This window comes from Mastomys coucha, unplaced genomic scaffold (genome assembly GCF_008632895.1).
Source record: "Mastomys coucha isolate ucsf_1 unplaced genomic scaffold, UCSF_Mcou_1 pScaffold23, whole genome shotgun sequence".
In the NCBI taxonomy this organism is placed as follows: Eukaryota; Metazoa; Chordata; class Mammalia; order Rodentia; family Muridae; genus Mastomys; species Mastomys coucha.
In genome coordinates, this window is record NW_022196906.1 from 61912962 (window position 1) to 61933060 (window position 20099).

The 20099-nt window shown below is 43.4% G+C and overlaps 1 protein-coding gene across 4 annotated transcripts in view; it reads right to left on the reverse strand.

Moving 5' to 3' along the window:
* Tln2 (talin 2) overlaps window positions 1-20099 on the reverse strand; it is a 413098-nt gene that overhangs the window by 141359 nt on the left and 251640 nt on the right. For all 4 annotated transcript variants that reach the window (XM_031343921.1, XM_031343919.1, XM_031343920.1 and 1 more), the window contains 8 exons: window positions 18563-18626; window positions 17461-17565; window positions 13785-13940; window positions 10230-10331; window positions 9048-9124; window positions 5818-5998; window positions 4512-4625; window positions 59-167 (listed from right to left, as the gene is read on the reverse strand). In XM_031343921.1, the coding sequence (XP_031199781.1) occupies window positions 59-167; window positions 4512-4625; window positions 5818-5998; window positions 9048-9124; window positions 10230-10331; window positions 13785-13940; window positions 17461-17565; window positions 18563-18626 (908 nt within the window). The remainder of the gene's footprint in view (window positions 1-58; window positions 168-4511; window positions 4626-5817; window positions 5999-9047; window positions 9125-10229; window positions 10332-13784; window positions 13941-17460; window positions 17566-18562; window positions 18627-20099) is intronic.

Below are 20099 nucleotides of genomic sequence, written 5' to 3' on the forward strand. Positions count from 1 at the left end.
ACACACATACACACACTCACACACAAACATACACAGCATAAATTACTCAGGGACTTACCAGCCGTGAGATTGACAACTGAAGCTGTCCCAGCTGTGATAGCATCAACTTGAGAGTGGATTTCATGCTTGGATTCATCCACTTTGTTCTGAACCCATACCCTAGATGCCTGTAAAGTCAGACAATGGAACAACACAATCACAGCACTGAATTGCCCAGGAGACCAGGAAAGTTAAGCCATATAATTAGACCAGCACTTGGCTGTACTCTCCCCTTCCTAGGTCCTCACTGAATATGCCCAAGTCATCGTAAACAATATCCTGGACAGGCTTCTTGTGTGTTTAGAGATGCTGAAAGGTATAGACATTCTCTGTATCTCACACAATAATTTTTAAAAAAATGTGTATAACACTTAGGAAAAATAATTTGATATGGCTATATCTAGATGAAGACAGCTGAGAAAGAGTCTAAGTTCACTTTTATCACTTTCTCTAAGACCCAGGGAATATCACGGAAGAGGGGGAGGGAAAACTGTAAAAGCTGGAGAGAAGAGTGCCATGCTGGTTTGATTGAGAACGTCCCCCATAGGCTCGAATGTTTGAATTCCCAATCCCCAGTTGGCAGAACCGTTAAGAAAGGGTTAAGAGGCCTGCCCTTGTTGGAGAAGATGTGTCACTGAGGTGGGCTTTGAAGGTTCAAGAGACTGAAAGAGCCTCTCTCAACCTCTTGCTTGCAGAGCAAGATGAAGTTTTCCGGGGTTCCTGTACTATGCACTCATTCTGACATCATGGACTCTAACTCTCTGAAACCATAAGCCTATTTAAATGTTTTCTTTTATAAATTCCTTTGGCCATGGGGTCATAGCAATAGAAAAGCAAGAGAAGTAGAGTGCTGTAGTATGCTGTTCTCTGGGCATGATGTGACCATGACTCTCTTGGGACTTTCAGCAGATTTGTACAAGATTGGGCCCATCAGGGAGACTACAAAGACTCACAAGGCCTTGCCCCAATACTGCCCAACCAGGCAGTTACAGGTTGCTGGAAGAGGAGAGGCATTTTCTTTAGTGCTGTTGCTACCAATAAGGAGCTCTTACATAACCCCTCACACGTGCTCCTATGTATGATTAACTGAGATTAAGTTCACTGGTTCATACAACAATATCAATAAGATGACCAAGTAATGAATGAGTCCAACAGGAATGAGAGGAGAATGGAGGGGCAATGTGGGGCAAATATGATCAAAGGATATTACATATATGCATGAACATTTCACAATGAAACCCATTATTATATGTAATTAGGGTATATTAATAAACCCAATGTCACATAATAACTTGCTACTTATACTAACACTTGGTAGTAATTTTCACTTTGCTTTTTTTAGGGAGCAGAGTTAGAACTTTTGGGCATGTCAGCTCACAAGGGTTCTTGACCAACACTGAAGTGTTTCCTATTGACATGACTATCATGAAGAAAATCAAATATCACAGCTATATGCAGGTGGCATTTTTTCCCTCAGTACACCTGTGAAGATGGGTCAAGTCTCTTGCTCTGTGCCTGCTTTACCTCTATCAGGTGACAAGATAATGGCAAATTATACCCAGGTCCTGGGCCTTACCTTTCTCCTACTACAGAAACTAAAAAGGCATTTCTAGCTCTTATATTTTGTTTTAACCCCTCAGATATGTCCAACCCGAAGACTGTCAGCTACAAGGGACTGATGATAGTTAGCCCAACACAAATGTAAATTTAGCTAAAACATTATGAGATTTGTATGTGTGATTTATTTATCAATTATTGTTTTGTAACTCACTTGTGTTAAAAGTTTGGATATGCCTGCTAGTATTTATATTGATAATGATGACCTGCAGGTAAGACATTGATCTAGGCTCAGGCTTAGGGAAGTCATCTATTATCTTAGTGCACCCTAACTGTTCAAGAATGGGTGAACTGGGACAGTTACCTCCACATATTTTAAAGCTATCTCCCAAGTGTTCTGGATAGAGAAGCCAACTTATTAATTCCTATTCTGGAGTTCCCTGATATATATATGGAATCCAGGTACTTGAAAGAAGTGGTATGAGGGCAATAACAACCTCCACACACACCAGTATAGAGATAGAAAGCAACATTCAGGGACAGCTTTGAAAGAGTGATCACACTCAATGAGACAAAACTGCAGAACGCATCTCAGTTCTAGCCCTGCAATGCCTATCTTATAGCAGTGTTGTTGTTGTTGTTTTACCATGACTGCACACCAGAACATGATATATACTCACTCATAAGTATATACTAGCCATAAAGTACAGGATAACCATGTTACAGTCCACAGACCCAAAGAAATGAAGCAACAAGGAGGGTCCGGGGGGTGGGAGGGCGACATTCGAATTTCACTGAGAAGGGGAAATAGGATGGATGTTGGGAGTAGATGGGGGTGGGATTGAGTGGGGGAGAGGTGGGGACGGAAGGGATCAAGGACAGAGGATGGAGGGAGAAGGTATGGGAAGAGAGAACTAGAATTGGTGAGGAGGTATCTCTGGGACAACCTAGAACAATAGAAACTCCTAGGAATCTATGAGGGTGCCCCTACCTAAGACTCCCAGTAATGGAGCATATGGATCCTGAACCAGCTATCTCCTGTAACCAGAAGAGACTTCCAATGGAGGGACTGTGACATCAACACAGCCACAAAACCTTAGACCCACAATTTGTCGTGCCTACAAGATTGGCAGGGACAAAGATGAAGCAGGAATTGAGGGAGTGGCCAATCAATTACTGGCCCAGCTTGAGAGCCATGCCATGAGAGAGAGACCACCCCTGACACTATTGATGAAATTCTGCTATACCTGCAGACAGGAGCCTAGCATAACTTTCATCTGAGATGCTTCACCTAAGCAACTGGTAGAAACAGATGCAGAGACCCATAGCCAAACATTAGACAGAGCTTGGGGAATTCTATGGGAGAGTGGGGAGGGAAGGATGGAAGGAGCCAGAGAGGTCACGAATATCATAAGAAAGCATACAAAATCAACTAACCTGGGCCCAGAGGGGCCCAGAGACTGAACCACCAAACAGAGATCATGCATGGGATGGACCCAGGGCCTTGGCACACATGTAATAGTTGTTGTGCATCTCACTCAGTCTTCATGTGGGACTCCTAACAGCTGGAGGAGGGGCTGCCTCTGTCTTTGTTGCCTGCCTTTGGAACCCTTTTCCACAACTGAGCTGCTTTGCCTAGCCACCACAGAAGATGTCCCTAGTCCTACTGCAACTTGATATGCCAAGGCAGATAGATACCCAGGGGAGTCCTCCCCTTTTCTGAGGATGGGGGGAGGGTAGGTAGGGAAGGTGAGAGGGAAGGACTTGGAGGAGAGGAGGGACAGGGAAGATGCAATCAGAATGGAAAGTAAAAAAACAAAAACAAAAAACTATACCTGTATCTCTGTATCTATAGATATCTAGATCTAGATACGAAATTATCTAGATAGATATGAAGAGGAAAACAAAAACCAACCAACCCCCTGCTGATGCCCAGGCCTGCCCACAGAGACTGATTTGTGTAACCTGACATTTATCTGTGATGCTCTGTGGGTGAGTCAGGTGCAGAGAAAGGGGAGGGTAGAAGAAGGCAGTGGTGGTGTGGTGTTGGGGAGTAATCTTGCTAGTTGGTGCTTTTCAAAGTTTAGCGTGCCTACAAATCACAGGGACAGCCCGCTAACAGGCACCGTGACATTGGATGCTGCCAGTGGCCTGTGATTTCTGCTTCTCTCCTAAGAATCTGGATGATCTCAGTGCTGCTGTCCTGCAGACCACAGCCTGACGTAGGAGGCATGAAGTGATTCTGTGCTGCAGCAGCAGAAGCTACCAGAGGGCCTTGGGGCTCATTACCTCACCCCATTGTAACCCTCAGCAGCACTATAGCTAACCCAGTGGTCCACACAACACAAAATACCCAGACAGTAGCATCAGTATCCCTGGGAATGTGTTGCAAACACATAGTCTGGGCCCCACCCCATACCCACTAGATGAAAAACATATGCTAAGAGCAGAACACAATTGAACATGATGGCTAGGGCCCAGAGATAAGTTTTAACAAGCCATCCATGAGGTCCCATTGCATACTGAAATCTGAGAACTATTGGTAGTATTTAAAATGACAAGCCAGCTACCAGAGTTGAGCTCTTATTAGATGTTCATGCTAAGAATCAGATCATCATCCCTTCCCATCAGCTTTCTTGCCAGATGACAGGGGAACGACTTGAGGGGGTAAGACACCCAGATTCATACAGCAGTGAATAGAGGAGCTGGAATCAGTGGGCTCCAGGGTCTAAGCCCAGCTGTTCTCTTTATCTATAAGTACAATAGAGAATCAAAGACCCAACATACACCAAAACACATAGATTTCTTTATCAGCTAGCTGGAGACAGCTTCACCCAGCCAAATCCAACCAAGCACATAACTTCATTCTGAAAGAGGCCAGAGACACAGGATGAGAAGCACTGATAGATATTTACCATATCTTGGCCGAGAGGTGGCAGTGAGTCGAGCTCGCTGAGGTCATCCTGAGCCTGCTGGACAGCGTGCATGCTTGTGTTGATGGTCCCCATCAGGGCTTGCTGTGCTGAAGTCTGCAAAGGCAGATGAACACAGGGTGGTGAGCAGAACCTGGGGACTGACAGGGCCTCCTTGCAAAACAGAACAAAACTAAACCTTCTCAGTCAAGAGCACATCTCATTACGCTCCTGAACTAGCTCCCATTTCAACCTGAGGGCTAGAAATAGCACATTATATTAATAGAACACAAAGCGAAGGTGATTGCAGTGAAAGGCTTATAATCAGAAGGGTGTGGAGAGCCTAATTAGCAGACAAGAAGGCTGATGAGTGGCTTCACCGGGGAGTTCAGGGGGGATACAGTTGATCTGAGTACTGTGGATAAAAGATCTCACACACGGAACACAGATGCTGTTTGATAAGGAGGATTCTTGATCATACTCTGGGAGTCCCCCCAAGCTGACAGCCAACATGTTATTTTTACAGTTGAATGAATTCCCAACTTTGATATTCTCGAGTTCTCAAAACTAGCCCAATAGTGAGGGGCTCCCAAGGCAGGCCTGAACGGTACTGAATCAGAAGAATTAGAAAGGGTTCAACAAGACGAGGCTACAAAGGTAGATCATAGATGACTGGCCCATTTCCCACATTTAAGAGGGTATCAGGGCCAGTCAGCTTGAGGCTGTTGTAGGGGCAAAGGGTTTGTTTCTACAGCACAAAGAGGTTCGTGGTGGTTAATTTTTATTGGCAACTTGAATAAAGAAATACCTTAGAAACCAGCCTCTAGACAGGTCTGTGAGGGAAGACCAGTTTCTAGCTTGGGTTAACATCTAGGCAGGAAGACCCACTCTAAATGTGAGAGGTACCATTCCACAGGGTGGGATCTTGGACTATGTTAAAGAGAAAGGTGAGCACCGGCATTCACCTCTCTGTGCTTCAGAAGGTGATGCACAGCATGATTGGCTGCCTCACACTGGCCAACCTCCTTTTCATCACAATGGACCGTCCTCTCAACGTGTGAGCCAAAACATATACTTCTTCCTAGGAGTTGCTTTTGTCGGGTATTTTGTAATTGCAATGAGAAATGTAGTTAAATACAAGGTCTTTCACTCTCTAGCCACTGATTCTAGAAAAGGGCAATTAGCCATTCAATCACAGGAATGCACCACTGACTTGTGGCTCAGATGGGAGGTGGAGGGTTCCCTCATAGAACCTGTCACCATCTCTAGGGGCCCAGAGGTTAACAGACAAGTGATCAGGAAGTCTCACCAGCGGAGGCATGTGTCCTCGGTGCATCTGTCCGACCATGACCTGCTGCTGTGGTGATGGCATGCTGCCAACATTGAAGGTCTCGGGCCCACTGGAGCCAGAGCGCATGACAGCTGGCAGTGCCACCGAGCCATGCTCTGCCTTCCCAGTCCGGTTGAACTGCTGCTGTAGGATGGTAGATCTGTGAGAGAAGTGGCTGGTCAGTGGGAGGCAGACGCTCACATGCAGTACAGTACAGTGAGAAGACATCAAAAATGCACACTGCCCGAGATTGTGGAGGCCACTTCAAAAACACACACGGTGGGCCTGGAATGAAGAGCGACACTGAGATGCTCAGTGGAAGCACCTCAGATGAATCCAGTCAGGACCAGTGTTCAGTGTCTCCATTGGTAGTGTCCTGGTATTATACAATTCATTTGCTCTTAGAACAAAACAAATGACAGTCCTATAATAGTGACTATTTGAGGGAAGGTTAGGATACTCTGCCTATCACTTGTTCAATCATATGGAAAGAACATTATCCAACACGTTTCCATTCTAGGCAGCGATCATCTATTCTTGAAAAAAAAATGTGCAAATAAATTTAAAGGAAACCACCTCACAAGTTTAAGTCTACTGACCACGAGGGCGTCTGCCATCTCCGGTGGCTTGAGAGACGTTCATCTTTACCAAAAGATTCCAGCCAGAGGTTAGGACACACACACACACACACACACACACACACACACACACACACACACACACACACCCCTTCTTAAGATTTTTAGAATGAGTGGTAAGTATAAAGGACTTTATCCATGTATAAGGAAGGAGCTAGAGAGAGGGCAGTTCTTCCTCAGGAACCTAGTGGAGAAGCCACAAGGAAGGTCTGGGGAATACAGGCGCCCCTGAAGAGGTAAAAAAGAATTTTATACCAAGAGGCAGGCTCTTTAACCAAGTTAACCAAGTTAGCATCTCAAGCAACAGACATCTGGAGAGAGTCAAAAAAACATGAGCTGAGGCGGGTGGTGGTTTATGAAGGGTCCCGATAGCTTGGAGCGCAGAGAATATTCAACTATCCAGCACTCAAGCCTACAAAGAACATCTACATCATCTCGGCCCTTGTTTAGGGGCAAGGCTCAGAGAACATCATGGAAGCAGAGGAGGAAAGAATGTAAAAACGCAAGCAGACGGGAGGAGTGGTGTAAAACGCTGCCTACTGGACATGCTGTGGGCTGCTGCACTCACGAGTCACAGCAGGCCTGCCCAATGCACAATGGATGCACAAGCATGAGCCTCTCATCATTCTTGCATGGGGTGGACCGCCAGCTGAGGAGCCCTTGGGAGTGGACGCCTGCCGGGGGTGGCAGAGTTGTTTTTCTTTGGTGGTACAGACAGTAGACAGTTCACATTCCTCACACCCCTGCTCATGTAAGCAGCCTTCCTCACATCAGTAGATCATTCAAAAAGGCCTGAAAGGAGAGACTTGAGAGGGAATGCGGGTTCACAGGGACCAGAAAGGTGGGATAAGAAGGGAATGTGGGGTGAATGCGATCAAAAGAAATAATACATCTGTCCAAAAGTGTAAAGAATAAATATAAAACATCCTTTTAAAGGAGTTCGGAGTAGATGACACCAGGGAGAGAAGGTCTGAGAATGCTTTCTTACACTTCAGCCAACAACCTGGACCACTCCTCCTGCTTGTCCTAATGTAGGTCCATGATGAGACACTAATGACAAAGACATCTCAGTGGCTAGACAGTGGGACCTGGCACGCTGCACTCCCATGCCTACTGGGTCCTCTTTGCGGGACGCACAAGTGGAAACAATGCTATCAAACAAACATCCCACTCTTATGGGAACTTAAGACTTCTGTCTGGTGGACATTAGTCATTCCGAGGACTTGGGAGACCCCTCCATGGCATATCAGAGCCTTGAAGTGTGCTGGGGCCAGCTTAGCTCCAACCTGTGTACTTACAAGGAACCAAGGTCTGAGAGGCAACATCTACCGTTCTCTTACATAGGAGCTGTGTAGGGATCAAATGAGATCGTGCTGGACACACAGAATAAAAAACAAAGGCAAAAGCAGTTATCACAGATCTGCTTATCGTAAGGGTGTTTGTAGAGATTTCTCAGCTAGCAGTGCTTCCTAGACATTTCTTATTTTTGTTAAATCTGTTTTTTCATTGATAAATGGAGCTAAGAGTTATGAATCAAAACATTTCATTTTATTTTTAAGTGTATGTATATGGGGGGTGGGGTGGGGGGGTTAGTGCAAGTGCCTGCAGGGCTGAAAGAGGAAGTCAGATCCCTTGGAGATGCAGTTCTTTGAGGTTGTGAGTAGCTCAATGTGCAAGCTGGGAACCAAACTTTGGTCTTCTGTAAGAGGAGCAAGCACTCTTAACCGCCAAGCCATTTTTCCAGCCTCAAGTTTTGAATTTAAAATAACAAGAATCTTTACAATAGCAAACACAACGTGCTGGAGTTTGGTGTGCATTGTCTGTGACTCCATCATCGAAACCACAGGCAACAAGGTGATACTACTGTGATTCCTGGTTTCTATCCGGGCATGTGGAGGTAGAAAATTCGAGGCCAGCACAAATGAACAGACCCCCCAGATCTGCTCTGAGCATGGTTCCTATGAGTAATTTTTTTCCTTTTTCTTTAAAAGCAGTGTATTATTTTATATGCATGAGCGTTTTGCCTGCATGTATCAGTGTCTCACTTGCATTTGGTGCCTGTGGAAGCCAGAAGAGGGTGACGGATTTTCCTGAAACTGGAATAATAGGCAGTTGTAAAGTTGCCATGACCTGGCCATGGTGAACCTGGGTCCTCTGGAAGAGCAGCCAGTGTCATGACCACTGAACCATCTCTCCAGCTCTCTAGCCCTGTCTATCTGCTGCCTCGCATCTCTGAGAGGAGCGTGGTATGTAGGCTTTATGTATACTAACCACACCTCTGGCCAGCCTCCAAAATCCCAGGACAGAATCAAGCAGAAGCCAAGTTACAGATTGCAAGGTAATACTCTGATCCATGAAATTTACATCAGAGATGCTGAGCAGGACCCAGGAAAGCCGACTGCTTCCTAAGATGGAGGTGGACAGCATGCTCTGCACAGGGTCCCCACACAGGACAGCTGTATCACATGCACGGCTCATCTAGGGGCCATGACTGAAGAAGAGCAAGCCTTGAGGAACCCATCAGCATGCCACCTCAGGAGGAGGCAGATCCCTAGCACCCTGGATACTTACTTTTTTGGGGAAACTGACTCTTCCAACATAGTTGACTCCTCATCCCCTTCCAGCCCAAATCTGTCTTTGCTTTGTTTCTGGAGGTAAAACAGACACAAAGGAACATCAGCAAGTCTTAACACAGGACCACTGAAAAGAACGTTTGAAGGGGCACAAACAATATATATACTCAAGTTGACTGCAAGTTCCAAGCACCGGAGAGTTAATAAGAGAAACACAAAAGCATGATGCCAATAAAGTAGAAATCCATTGACTCAATATGCTAATATATCAAGCCTCGTGTTTATCATTACTTACCCAGCAAAAAGTCAAGTACATTTATTGACATCCTAGCAGAGTATGACTTTTGCATGAATTGTATTGGGAAGCCTTAAAACATCTGATTTTCTATATGCTATTATGGCACGTGGTGTATCATTATGTTAGGTAAGAACAAAAACTTATGAAAATCACAATGCACACTTTTAGTTCACCACCATGGGCCCACAAAGTAAGGAAAGCAAAGAACCTATGGTGGATTCTGAGGAACCAGGACAGATGGTCCTAGCTAGCTCTGACGCAACTTGAGGGATTTTTTCCCTAGAAAAATGTGACCTGTGGGTATTCCTGTAGAAGAATGTTGGGATTGTTAACTGACTTAGGAGGCCCAACCAACTGGGTGGTACCGTCTCCTGGGCTGTATAAGAAGGATGACCGAGCATGAGCCTATACTAACCATCAAGCAGCCTCCCTCCATGGTTCCTACTCTCTTTCCTTAGTTGTGCTCTCCCTGGTTGGAGGGAATGCTGTGTATAAAAGATAGCATGTGGGCCTGACTTACAGGTTCCCTCTGGGCTTCCTACCCATACGTCCCTGCAGGACAGATTGCAAACAGAAGCGGAAGCCAAATGAACCTTCTTCCTTTAGTTGCTTTTTGGTAAGCGTGTTTATCATAGCAATGGAAATCGAACTAGAATACAGACCACTGCTCCTTACCCAGTAGTAACAGATATGTTACTGTGGCAAAATCAGACATGATGGAGGATCCTGGGTCAGAGATCTCATACACAAGCAATCTTAATGCTGAAGACTCAATCTGTCACTCAACCATTTCAAATAAGGACCCCATTTAACATGGCTTTTGTCATTGAGCCTTTTATCAAAGTAGCCTTGATTTTCTTGGTCTTCTTCAACACAACATACCTTTTTGAGGATGATGTCAATGTATCCTGCAATCAGCTGGGATATTTGCTCCCCCTCTGTGGTTTGTACTGAATAGTAGCTTTCTTGGTACTCCCCAAAATCCTAAAAGAGCACATTAGGAGAAACACAGTTACATTCGATCTACCAAACACCATGAGGTCACACAGAGCAGCTATAAAGCTATGACATGGCTCACTTTCCACTGTTCCCCACTCTGAGGAAAAAATGAACTCTAAAAATGTATTCAATGGTAGATATTAAATAAAAAAACAAAACAAAGCTGGGGCCTCCCCGCCTCAGACCTGAACTCAATCCCTGTAATCCAGATGGTGGAAAGAAAGAATTGGCTTTGGCAAGTTGTCTTTTTACCTTCTCATCCCCTACCCACACACATAAATACATGTCAAAATAAAGGGGGAGGGGCTCTGAAAACTGTAAATGTAGACAGACAGGTCTGGAGCCTTAGGACTAAAGGAGACCTAATGTGGTGTGCTCCTGGGCTTTCTTTTGCACCCCATAAGCTCCCAAGTAGAGAACTGGAGGGGCCAGAATACTTTGCAGTAGCCATTCTTGAAAGGCCTAAACTTTTCAGAGGACCAGGAGAATAGGCAGGAAATGCAGTCCCATCTGCAGCTGAAGACCAGTGGGCCCCAGACATGCCAGGTAGAGGAAAAGGGCGATTGTATTTCAACAATGAACACAGTAAATTTCTGTATGATTCCCCTTTCTCCCTAGTGTCACAGGCTTGGTGGTTTCTGCTTCTTCCCATCAAGGTCACCAAGCAATAGTAAGCAATGTAGAGAAATGCTATCTGCTGTCCCAAAGAAAACCATCAGATCCTGAGTGTATCAGAAAGATAAAGTGAGGCACACAGGTGGCACACACTAAATCCTAGCACTTGTGGGGCAGAGGCAGGCAGAAGCTGTGAGTCGGGTCTACTAGTGAGTTCCTGCCCAGCCAAAGCTACATAGTGAGTACCTGTCTCAAAACAAATAAATGGAGGTAAGGTAAAGGCTAGAGAGATGGCTCAGTGGTTAGGAGCACTGGATACTCTTGCAGAGAACCTGGATTTGGTTCCCCAGCATTCACACGTGGTTCACAACCATCTTGGGTTTCTAGTTCTTGAGGATCTAGTGCCCTCTTCTGGCTACTGTGAGCATCAGGCACACCTCAGATGTGTAATTATATGCAGGCAAACATTCACGCACATGAAATAACAGCTTAAAAGGAAAAGCAAAATAAAACCCCAAACCCTGAAAGCGTCCTCAGCATGTTCTCTGACCATAATGGAATCAAACTGAAAATCAATAACAGAAAGACAACAGGGAGATCTGCGAACAACTGACCATGAGAGAACCAAAGCAGAAATCAATCCCAGACAGTCAGCGGGGAAAGCGCCAGAGAATGGGAGATTAATAAAGCCAAGAGAATTCCTTCTGAGAAGTCTTACCTAACTTCACATCTCAATGGAAATGTCAATATACAATTCTGTCTTTGGGCTGAGGTCATTTACCAAGTTTGTTATAAATATTTCCTATTTTTAAAATAAAATTTTGTTTTTTAAAAATACTTAGAACTACCTTGGATAGACCAACTATAGTATTAAAAGAGGCATAACAAAAATAATTCCCCTCAACTTACCTATTGCTGCCTGCCATTCTTTCTTTCTTTTAAATATAAACCATCTTTATCCATACAACAATAAAGAAAACAATCACTAACTAAAGACTTGAAAGCTTTATACAACTGAATAGTTGCTACTCACACAGCTGCTTAGATTTTTTTCTAGAAGTTAACAGGAATGGAGGTATTGTGCTTAAACAGGCTAAAGATTACTGATGTCATAATTTAAAAATCCTTTCCCAAAATACCGCTCTGAAGTCTCAAAGCATTTTCTTCTAGTATTCCTAAATATCATGCATATATATATACCAATTTTAAAATTTAATAATACTCCATTACTTCTCACAATGGAAGAAAAGGACAGACATGGCTCTCTGAAAATGGACACCCATGTTTTGGGGGTTATGTAGGGTTCATCCAGATAGAGCGGACTATGGAAGGTGCAGATTCTAAGCATTCCTTTCAACTAGCTTGGCTTTATCATTCTATGATCAAATTATATGACTGTGCAAGTCAGTTTTATTTATTTATGTATTTATTTATTTGCTTTAAACTTTTAAAAGAGATTTATTTATTTCATTTTACGTGTAGGTAGTTTGCCTGCATGTATATATGTGTATCATGTGAGTGCTTTGTGCCTTTGGAGGTCAGAAGAAGGCATCAGATTTTTCAGAACTGCAGTTCACACATTGTTGTGAATTACCATGTGGGAGGTGGGAATCCAACCTAGGTCCTCACCAAGTTTCTCTAGCCCCACATTTAACTGTCAACTTGACACAAGATAGAGTCACCTGAAAACACAGCTTTAATTAGGAAATTACCAAGATTGAATTGGCCTGCGAGCATGTCTGTGGGGAACTGCCTTGATTGTTAATTGCTATAGGAAGACCCAGCCCACTGTGGGAAGTAGCATTCCCTAGGTCCTGAGCAGTACAAGAGTAGAGAAAGCAGTCAAGAGCAAGTAAGCAAGGTTCCATGTGTTTGCTCTCTCTGCTCTTGACTGTGCATGTCTTACTTTTAAGTTTCTGCCTTGCCTTGTCTGCAACAATGGACTGAAGTTGCTTTTGGTCAAGGTATTTTATTACAGCAACAAGAACAGTAACCAATCATTCTTTCTAAACTCCTTTATATTTTTAAAAAAATGTCTTATTTTACAATGGCTGCATGAAAATAGAGATTCCAAAGACTTTAGTCTGTAGTTAACAACTTCCAGTACTTTTAAAATTCTTCTTCTTGCTTGACAAACTACTCATATTTTCAGAATTTACATGTAAATGTGTCCCTAACTGGCTACATAGTTGTATTCTGTTAACAGTAAAATTTGAAGTTGAGAAGGGGAGTAGAGGTCAGAAAGCCTGGGATAGTCATTTACCCTCTATGAATTTTATGCTGTCCTATCCTCTCAGCCAGTTCTAGAAATCATGAAGCCGTTACTACTATCTCATTTTAAGCTGGGGAAATTGGAGCCGAGAGAGGAAAGGTAATTTGAACAAGGTCACACAGCAAAGAAGTGACATAGTAGAGTTTAGTATTACCCTAGATGTCTGCTGTTCCTACAACATTTCCATACAGTCTGTATTCTTCCTAGGCAGGCTGGGAAACACAATTCTGAGGAGGATCACACATGAACCTTAGTTTCCTTTCAGGATATACAAGAGGTATCATGAGGAGCAGGCAGTTGAGAGTCCTGGCGAGCACCACATTCCCGTCCATGAGCTCCCAGAGGACTGGGGCACAACATGTGAGAAGAAGCAGTGTGTGGAGAATCCCAGTGCTGCTTAGCCCCTTACTTCTGCTCCAGCACCCACTATACCTGAGCACTGTGCCACCTTCTCTCTCCATGCTGTCCTTTTAAGATGAATAACACCCACAGGTTGCCCTCTAATACCACCCAGGACCATACCAGTCCCCTCAGTGCCTGGTTATTCCTACCAGTGTGAAGCTCTTAGGTGAAGCTGCCCAGCGCTTGACTGTGGTGAGCGGCCACTCCTGAAGCACCTCCTTGGTCTTCTCGTCCACACGCATGACGGAGTCCTTGGTGATGCCCAGGAGGCGGGGAACCAACTTGTTCTTGCCTTTCATTTTTTCCTGGAATGAGGGAGGCCAGGGGTCACCAGCCTTTCTAGAATACAGTGGTTTGGGTGTGTTTCACCTGCAGTCTGTTTACAAACTGGGTATGGCTTCTAGGAAAGCCAGGTGAATAATGCACTGAGACAAAGGGATGGGGCAGGGGGACACTAGGATACTGGATAGATTCACAAAGGTGTGCTGCTTCCTGGAAAGGAGTCTTATTCAGCAGGAGGGGTTGCTCTAAAACTGTGTCAGAAAGAAGGGACAGAACTAGAGAGACATCCAGTATCCTTCCAAGTGTTACCATCCCAGGAAGCATCTGGTGGGTGGAGAACAGAAGAGAACTATTGTAGATTTTGAGTACTGAAAGTGAGCCCAAACGGTCCAACTGGGATCTTCTCCTTATGCAGACATGTAGATCCTTCCCCTTTAAGAAAATATCTCTGCATCTACTTCCACTTTCTGTCCTTGCTTTTTGTACAACTACTGGTCTTGATTCTTTGTGGTAATGTTTTTAGGATGCTATTTGTCGTTTCAAACATTGTCACTGTGCATATTCACTATACATGGTGTGCTGTTATAAAGTTTTCATACAAGTATCCACCCCTATCCCCAGTTTTGTTTCTTTGAAACAGGCCCCAGGTTGGTGGAGAACTCATAGTAATCGTTCTGTTTCAGGCTCCCAAGTGCTGGGGTCACAGGTGATTCCAAAAGCAGGTTGATGACTCATTTAATAGATTTAAAAAATATAATAGTAAATTCTTACTTCACACTTATACTAAACCTTGCAATATATTAATAATTTAGGAAGAACACACAAGTACTTTTTGAGACTTCTGGGTAACAAATGTTGTTCTAGCAGAAACATTGAAAACAGAATAAAGGAGAAGAGAAAGAGCTTTAACTTAACATACAGATGAAGGAGAGGGAATGAGAGAGAGAAAGAAAGAGAGAGAGAGAGAGGAGGGGAAGAAAGGGGAGGGAGGAGGGGGGGAGAGTATTCAAGTGGGATAGAGGAGACATGAAGACAGAGAGGGACAGAGGGATAAGGAAAAAAGTGCAAGCAAGATGTCTCATGGTAAGAGATCAGGAAGCAAAGAACTGGCAAATAAATATCTGAAGCAAATATGGCAGTCAGAACTTTATATGCAGTCTGTGAAGTGCTCTCACAATCAGCAAAAACGATGCAGAAAGTATTTACAATCATAAAAAAAATTAGCAGATCAAATTTCATTTATGTCAGGTTTTTAAAAAATTAACTCTTAGAATTGAAGAAGATATGAAAGTTATCATTAATTAGAGGAAGTTAAAATGGCAGAGCCTGAGGCTGGAGAGATGGCTCAGCAGTTAACACAAACTTTTTGCAGAGGACCTGAATTTGCTTCTGAGAACCCAGCTCAGGTGTGACTTTGGCTTCAGGAAATTTAATGCCTCTGATTTCCACAGGCACTACATTAATACCTGCATGCATGAGTGACCACACACACGCGTGTGCGCACACACACACACACACACACATACATGCACAAAAACACACGTGCAAACACACACACCTCTTAAAAACTTGGCAGTCCTTTTCAGAAGAGAAATGTGTCAATATCTACCCATCCAGAGCCTTAAAATTGTTTCCACTTTGGCACAGCTTATTTTTGGAAAAATTTTGTTTTTAAATTTTTAAGTGAATGTAATAACTTTGTCACAAGAAACAAAAGAGGAGTTTGTCCTAAGTGAAAGGCTGGAAAGAACTCCAATTTCCAATAACAGAAGACTTTATATAAATAAACTATGGCACATCCAAAAAAAATATTACAATACTTAAAAATCATTTTGTAGGGGCAGAAGAGATGTCTCGGTGGCTACCACTATCTACTGCTCTTGTAGAAGGAACAAATTTTGGTTCCTAGAACCTACATGACAGTTAACCAAAAGCTTCAGTTCAAAGAAATCTGAGAAACCTGACACCCTCATCTGTCCTTCAAAGGTACTTCATGAACAAGCACACACCACACACATACCAAACATCAAAAAACAAAAACAAAAAAAAAAGGAACCCACACCCACAAATAAAAAATAAAAACATTGTAGGAAAATAGATTTTATGGAAGTAAATTTATCCATAATATATAAAATAAAAACTACACGACAGTTAAACAACAACAGAAATTGTACATAAAATACAGTCAGAGTTTCATGCCTCACAGAGCAGCCTTGAAAATACTATGTAGCCAAAGATGACCTAAAACACCTGATCTTCCTCCTTTCCCCAAGTGTTGGGATTACAGCGACCACACCTGGCTCATGAAGCAACACTTTTAAGAGTTATGTTACATGAAAAGATGCTAGGAACGACTGCCTCATGTGATCCGTACTATTTTCCTTATTGCTGAAGTTTTACTTAGGATAGCTATGCTTTAATTCTGTCACGAAGAAAGCCTTTTCAAGTGGTGATGTGCTGAAATACGTATGCCTTCACTGCTGTCATCAGTGACATGGGTGTGTGCATTCACACTTGTGAAGAACGCATGTGGGATGTGTACCCACCCGACACTGACGTTTATGCTTGCACTTAAAGCAGGCATGATGCTCACTAAAACAACATCATTTACAGACCTCAGACTCCACAAGGGTCTGTCGCATTTCCCCTTTGTAAATGGAGAGACTATAAACTTGCTTAAGGAAGACATGGCAAATGGCAAAACCATAATGGGAACAAATGTCTAAGCTTTAACACATCTTTAGCATGGGGTGGGCGGTAGTGACTTAGTACTCAGGAGACAGATGAAGGTCTCTTCAAGTTTGAGGTCAGCCAGGGCTACAAAATAAGACTCTGTCTCAAAATAGATGGCAGATGATAAATAGATAGGTAGGTAGATAGATATGATAGCTAGATAGTTATATAGCTAGCTAGAGATAGATACATAGATAAATAAATTACATATATTCATATAAATATGAATGATAGATGGATAGATAGATGGATGGCTAGATACAGATAGACAGAGATGAACAGGTAGATAGATAAACAGATAGACCCAGTTTCCTCACAAGAGGAGAACACAGTGGTATCAGAACATGTGTAATGAATGGGAGAGAACAAAGCACTCTATGACCCTCAAGCCCCCAAAAGACACTGAGAAGAGTTCAGTTCTTTTTAACAAAGGGTCAGTTTCAGGACTAGGACAAATTAAGTACAACATATATGGCATGGATTCAATCTTGTTGTCAGTGGTCAACCATGATCACTTATCTTAGAGACTCCAGGGTTCTGAGTTGGCCTCTAGCAATCTCAGAACAGCAGCAGGGAGGCTGTTCCTTTGGGACACAAGCAAGACAGAGCTGACCGGAGGCTCACAGGAGCAGCGGGGCTCACTCACCAGCCTGGTGCTCATGCCCTGAATTCACATGCTGCAGTTAGATTTAAGTCACGACTGACCAGATGCTGCATCTGTCAGTCTTAAGGTTCTAACCAAATCGAGCTTATTTACTGAAGAGAGCAGGGAAGACCCACGTAAACCCCTTTCCACCCTGGCCAACTCACCTTCACTAGGAAAAAGGACACCCCATACGTCCGGAGGGACCGGGCAAGTTTGACGTACTTCACTTTGGCTTCTATTTCACTCATCTCTCCACAGTTTTTATGTTCCTGTAAAAGCAACAGTGAAGGTGGGGGTGGGGATCTGTTACTGTAGCCTGCGATCAGGTGGACTCAGTGAGAGGGGGGTCCTGACAGGTGAGGTATGCAGGGACCAAGAATGAATGACATTTCTGCATGCGGTCTCTCCCACCCCCATGACACAGGTTTGTTCTGACTGAGGACTAGCGCAAGTCTGAAGTTCAAGTGTAGGGCTTCCCAAGTATATTCCAGCTGAGTGCAAGGATCCATGCCCATCTGCAGCATGTCAGGAGGAATGCCCACAAATAAAGCATCCTTAAAGGACCCAACATCCCAAAGACCTCAGGGTTCATATTTTAAACAACAGCAAGAAAGATAGATGTCCCTCTAAGGAAAGGTAGGGGTCCTCCTAACATAGATTCAGAATTTATCTTTTTCACTGAACAAGGCATATACACGTCTGAACATCAAAGTATTTGGAAATGATAGTGAATAAAAATGTTTTATATACACTCATTTATACTATACTTCCTATTTCCATTTCAAAATCAAAGAAGATTGAGGGTTTGCATTCACTAGAGTGTTTCAAGTCACATGGACAGCTTGACTTCTCCTAGCAACTGTCTAGGATAGACAAGCCACTTTAAAAATAATCCAAGATTTTCAAAAGGCACAAGCTCCCCGATTCTAGCTTCAAAAACCAAATCTCAGGACAAAGGGGCTCTTTGTGTCTACCCCCTCGCAGCTTGATGGCCAATCACCTTGCTTCAATGCAGCTAGAATACCTTTGAAAATAAATGTATGCACATTTTCTTTCTCAGAAGAGCTAAGTAACCTTTAGTAAGAAAGTATGAATTAAGATAATAAACCTGCCCCAAAGGAAAGCTGTCTGCTCCCATCCTCTTGAGTCAGAGATCAGTCATTATAGAAGCGTGGGGGGGGGGCACTCCATGTATGGGCTGCGCCTCATCAGAACAGATGAGGATGGAGGGGAGGGGAAGAACATGTTTCTGTATATTTCCAGTACCTGAAATATTCGCTTCTCGGCTCCTCTCTGCTTGATGTACTCTTTTGGCAGGAATTCCTTTAGACTGAGAAAGAAGAGAGGGGGAGGGGAATCAGCATTTATCACACTCTGTGGTGGGCAGTGGAGACTGCATAAAACTCTCAGGTAGGTCACCAACACTCCTATTATTTTATGGCACAATAACTGCACCTAGTATGCACTTAAAGAAAAAGACAGATGTGACCAAAAAGAAAGAGAACAACAACAAAAAGGTCCAACTGATGCATTTAAAGGAGGAAGGCCCAGCATACACTACCAAGTGAAAGACAAATGAGGCCAAACATATATAGTGTGTGTCCTTTTGCAAGGCAGAGGAGAGAATATTTTTGCTGTAAAAAACATTTTCTTACATTTCAAAAAAAATGTAAACAGCTTAGTATTTCTAAGGAATCCAGGGAGGCTAATTCTAAAAATGAAAACTCTTTTCCCCGGGAAGAGAAGGGCAAACAAGAATGGACCAGACAAAACCACATTGTTCAACATACCTCGTACTAGAGCTTTTCACTCTGGAACTCACAAAAAATACCTAAAAATCTAAAGCAAACTATTTTAAACATAATAGTGTCATGTTGACACTATTGTTACAAGAAAAATAATGCCTCCAAATAATCTTGGGAAACAGTCCTTTGAAGGTACACTCTAGTGAGTTAATAAACCTTAAGACAAAACCAACAAAAAACATGTGAATCAAAATATTGGCTGCAATATTAAAATGCATCATTTCATATGTCGCTATAATTGCATGTGCATGTACGTGACGTGTGTACAGGCACACATGTTACAGTGCATGTGTGGAGTTGTCTGTTCTCTCCTCCTACTTTGACATGGGTTAGGAAATGACTTTCTGACTTGGGCCCTAGGAGGAGAGGATCCCACTCCAAATGCCACCCAAGGTCACATTGCCAGTTCTAGCTCGGTCACTCAGGGGTTCCAGAAACACCGACTTAGCCAACTGCACACCTAACACCTTCAAGTCACCCTTTAGCCTCCAGGTATCCTGTGAGATGAGAATTTCAAAGCCTGCAGAGGAGGGGAATGAAGGGGAACACCCAATCACACAGTAAGGGGGCCTGCCGGCGGGTCAGGTGGTTTATCTTCTAAACACTCAGAAGCTGCAGGGATCAGAAGAGAGATCTGGAAGAACACCAGATCTGGACTTACACACAGATGCTCACTGAAACTTCAGTTTCCTTCCTCTTAAGGGTAAGTTGCAATTTTTCTTTTATTGTTTATATTTGAAGGCATACAATATTTTTTGATAGATATATTGGAAGGATTACTGTAGTCAAACAAACTAGTATCTCTTTCATCTCACAAAGGTAGTTGGCACAAATTTCCAGTAGACGATATTAACTAAGGTCCTTGTGGGGGTCTTTCGCTCTTTAGTCATTTGTCCAAAGAACTGAACCTTTGCTCTTTGACAGTCATCCTACCTCCAGCTTCTCCATACCCACCCTGGAAACCATCTTCCTACATCTCTCCTCTCCTCCTCCTCCTC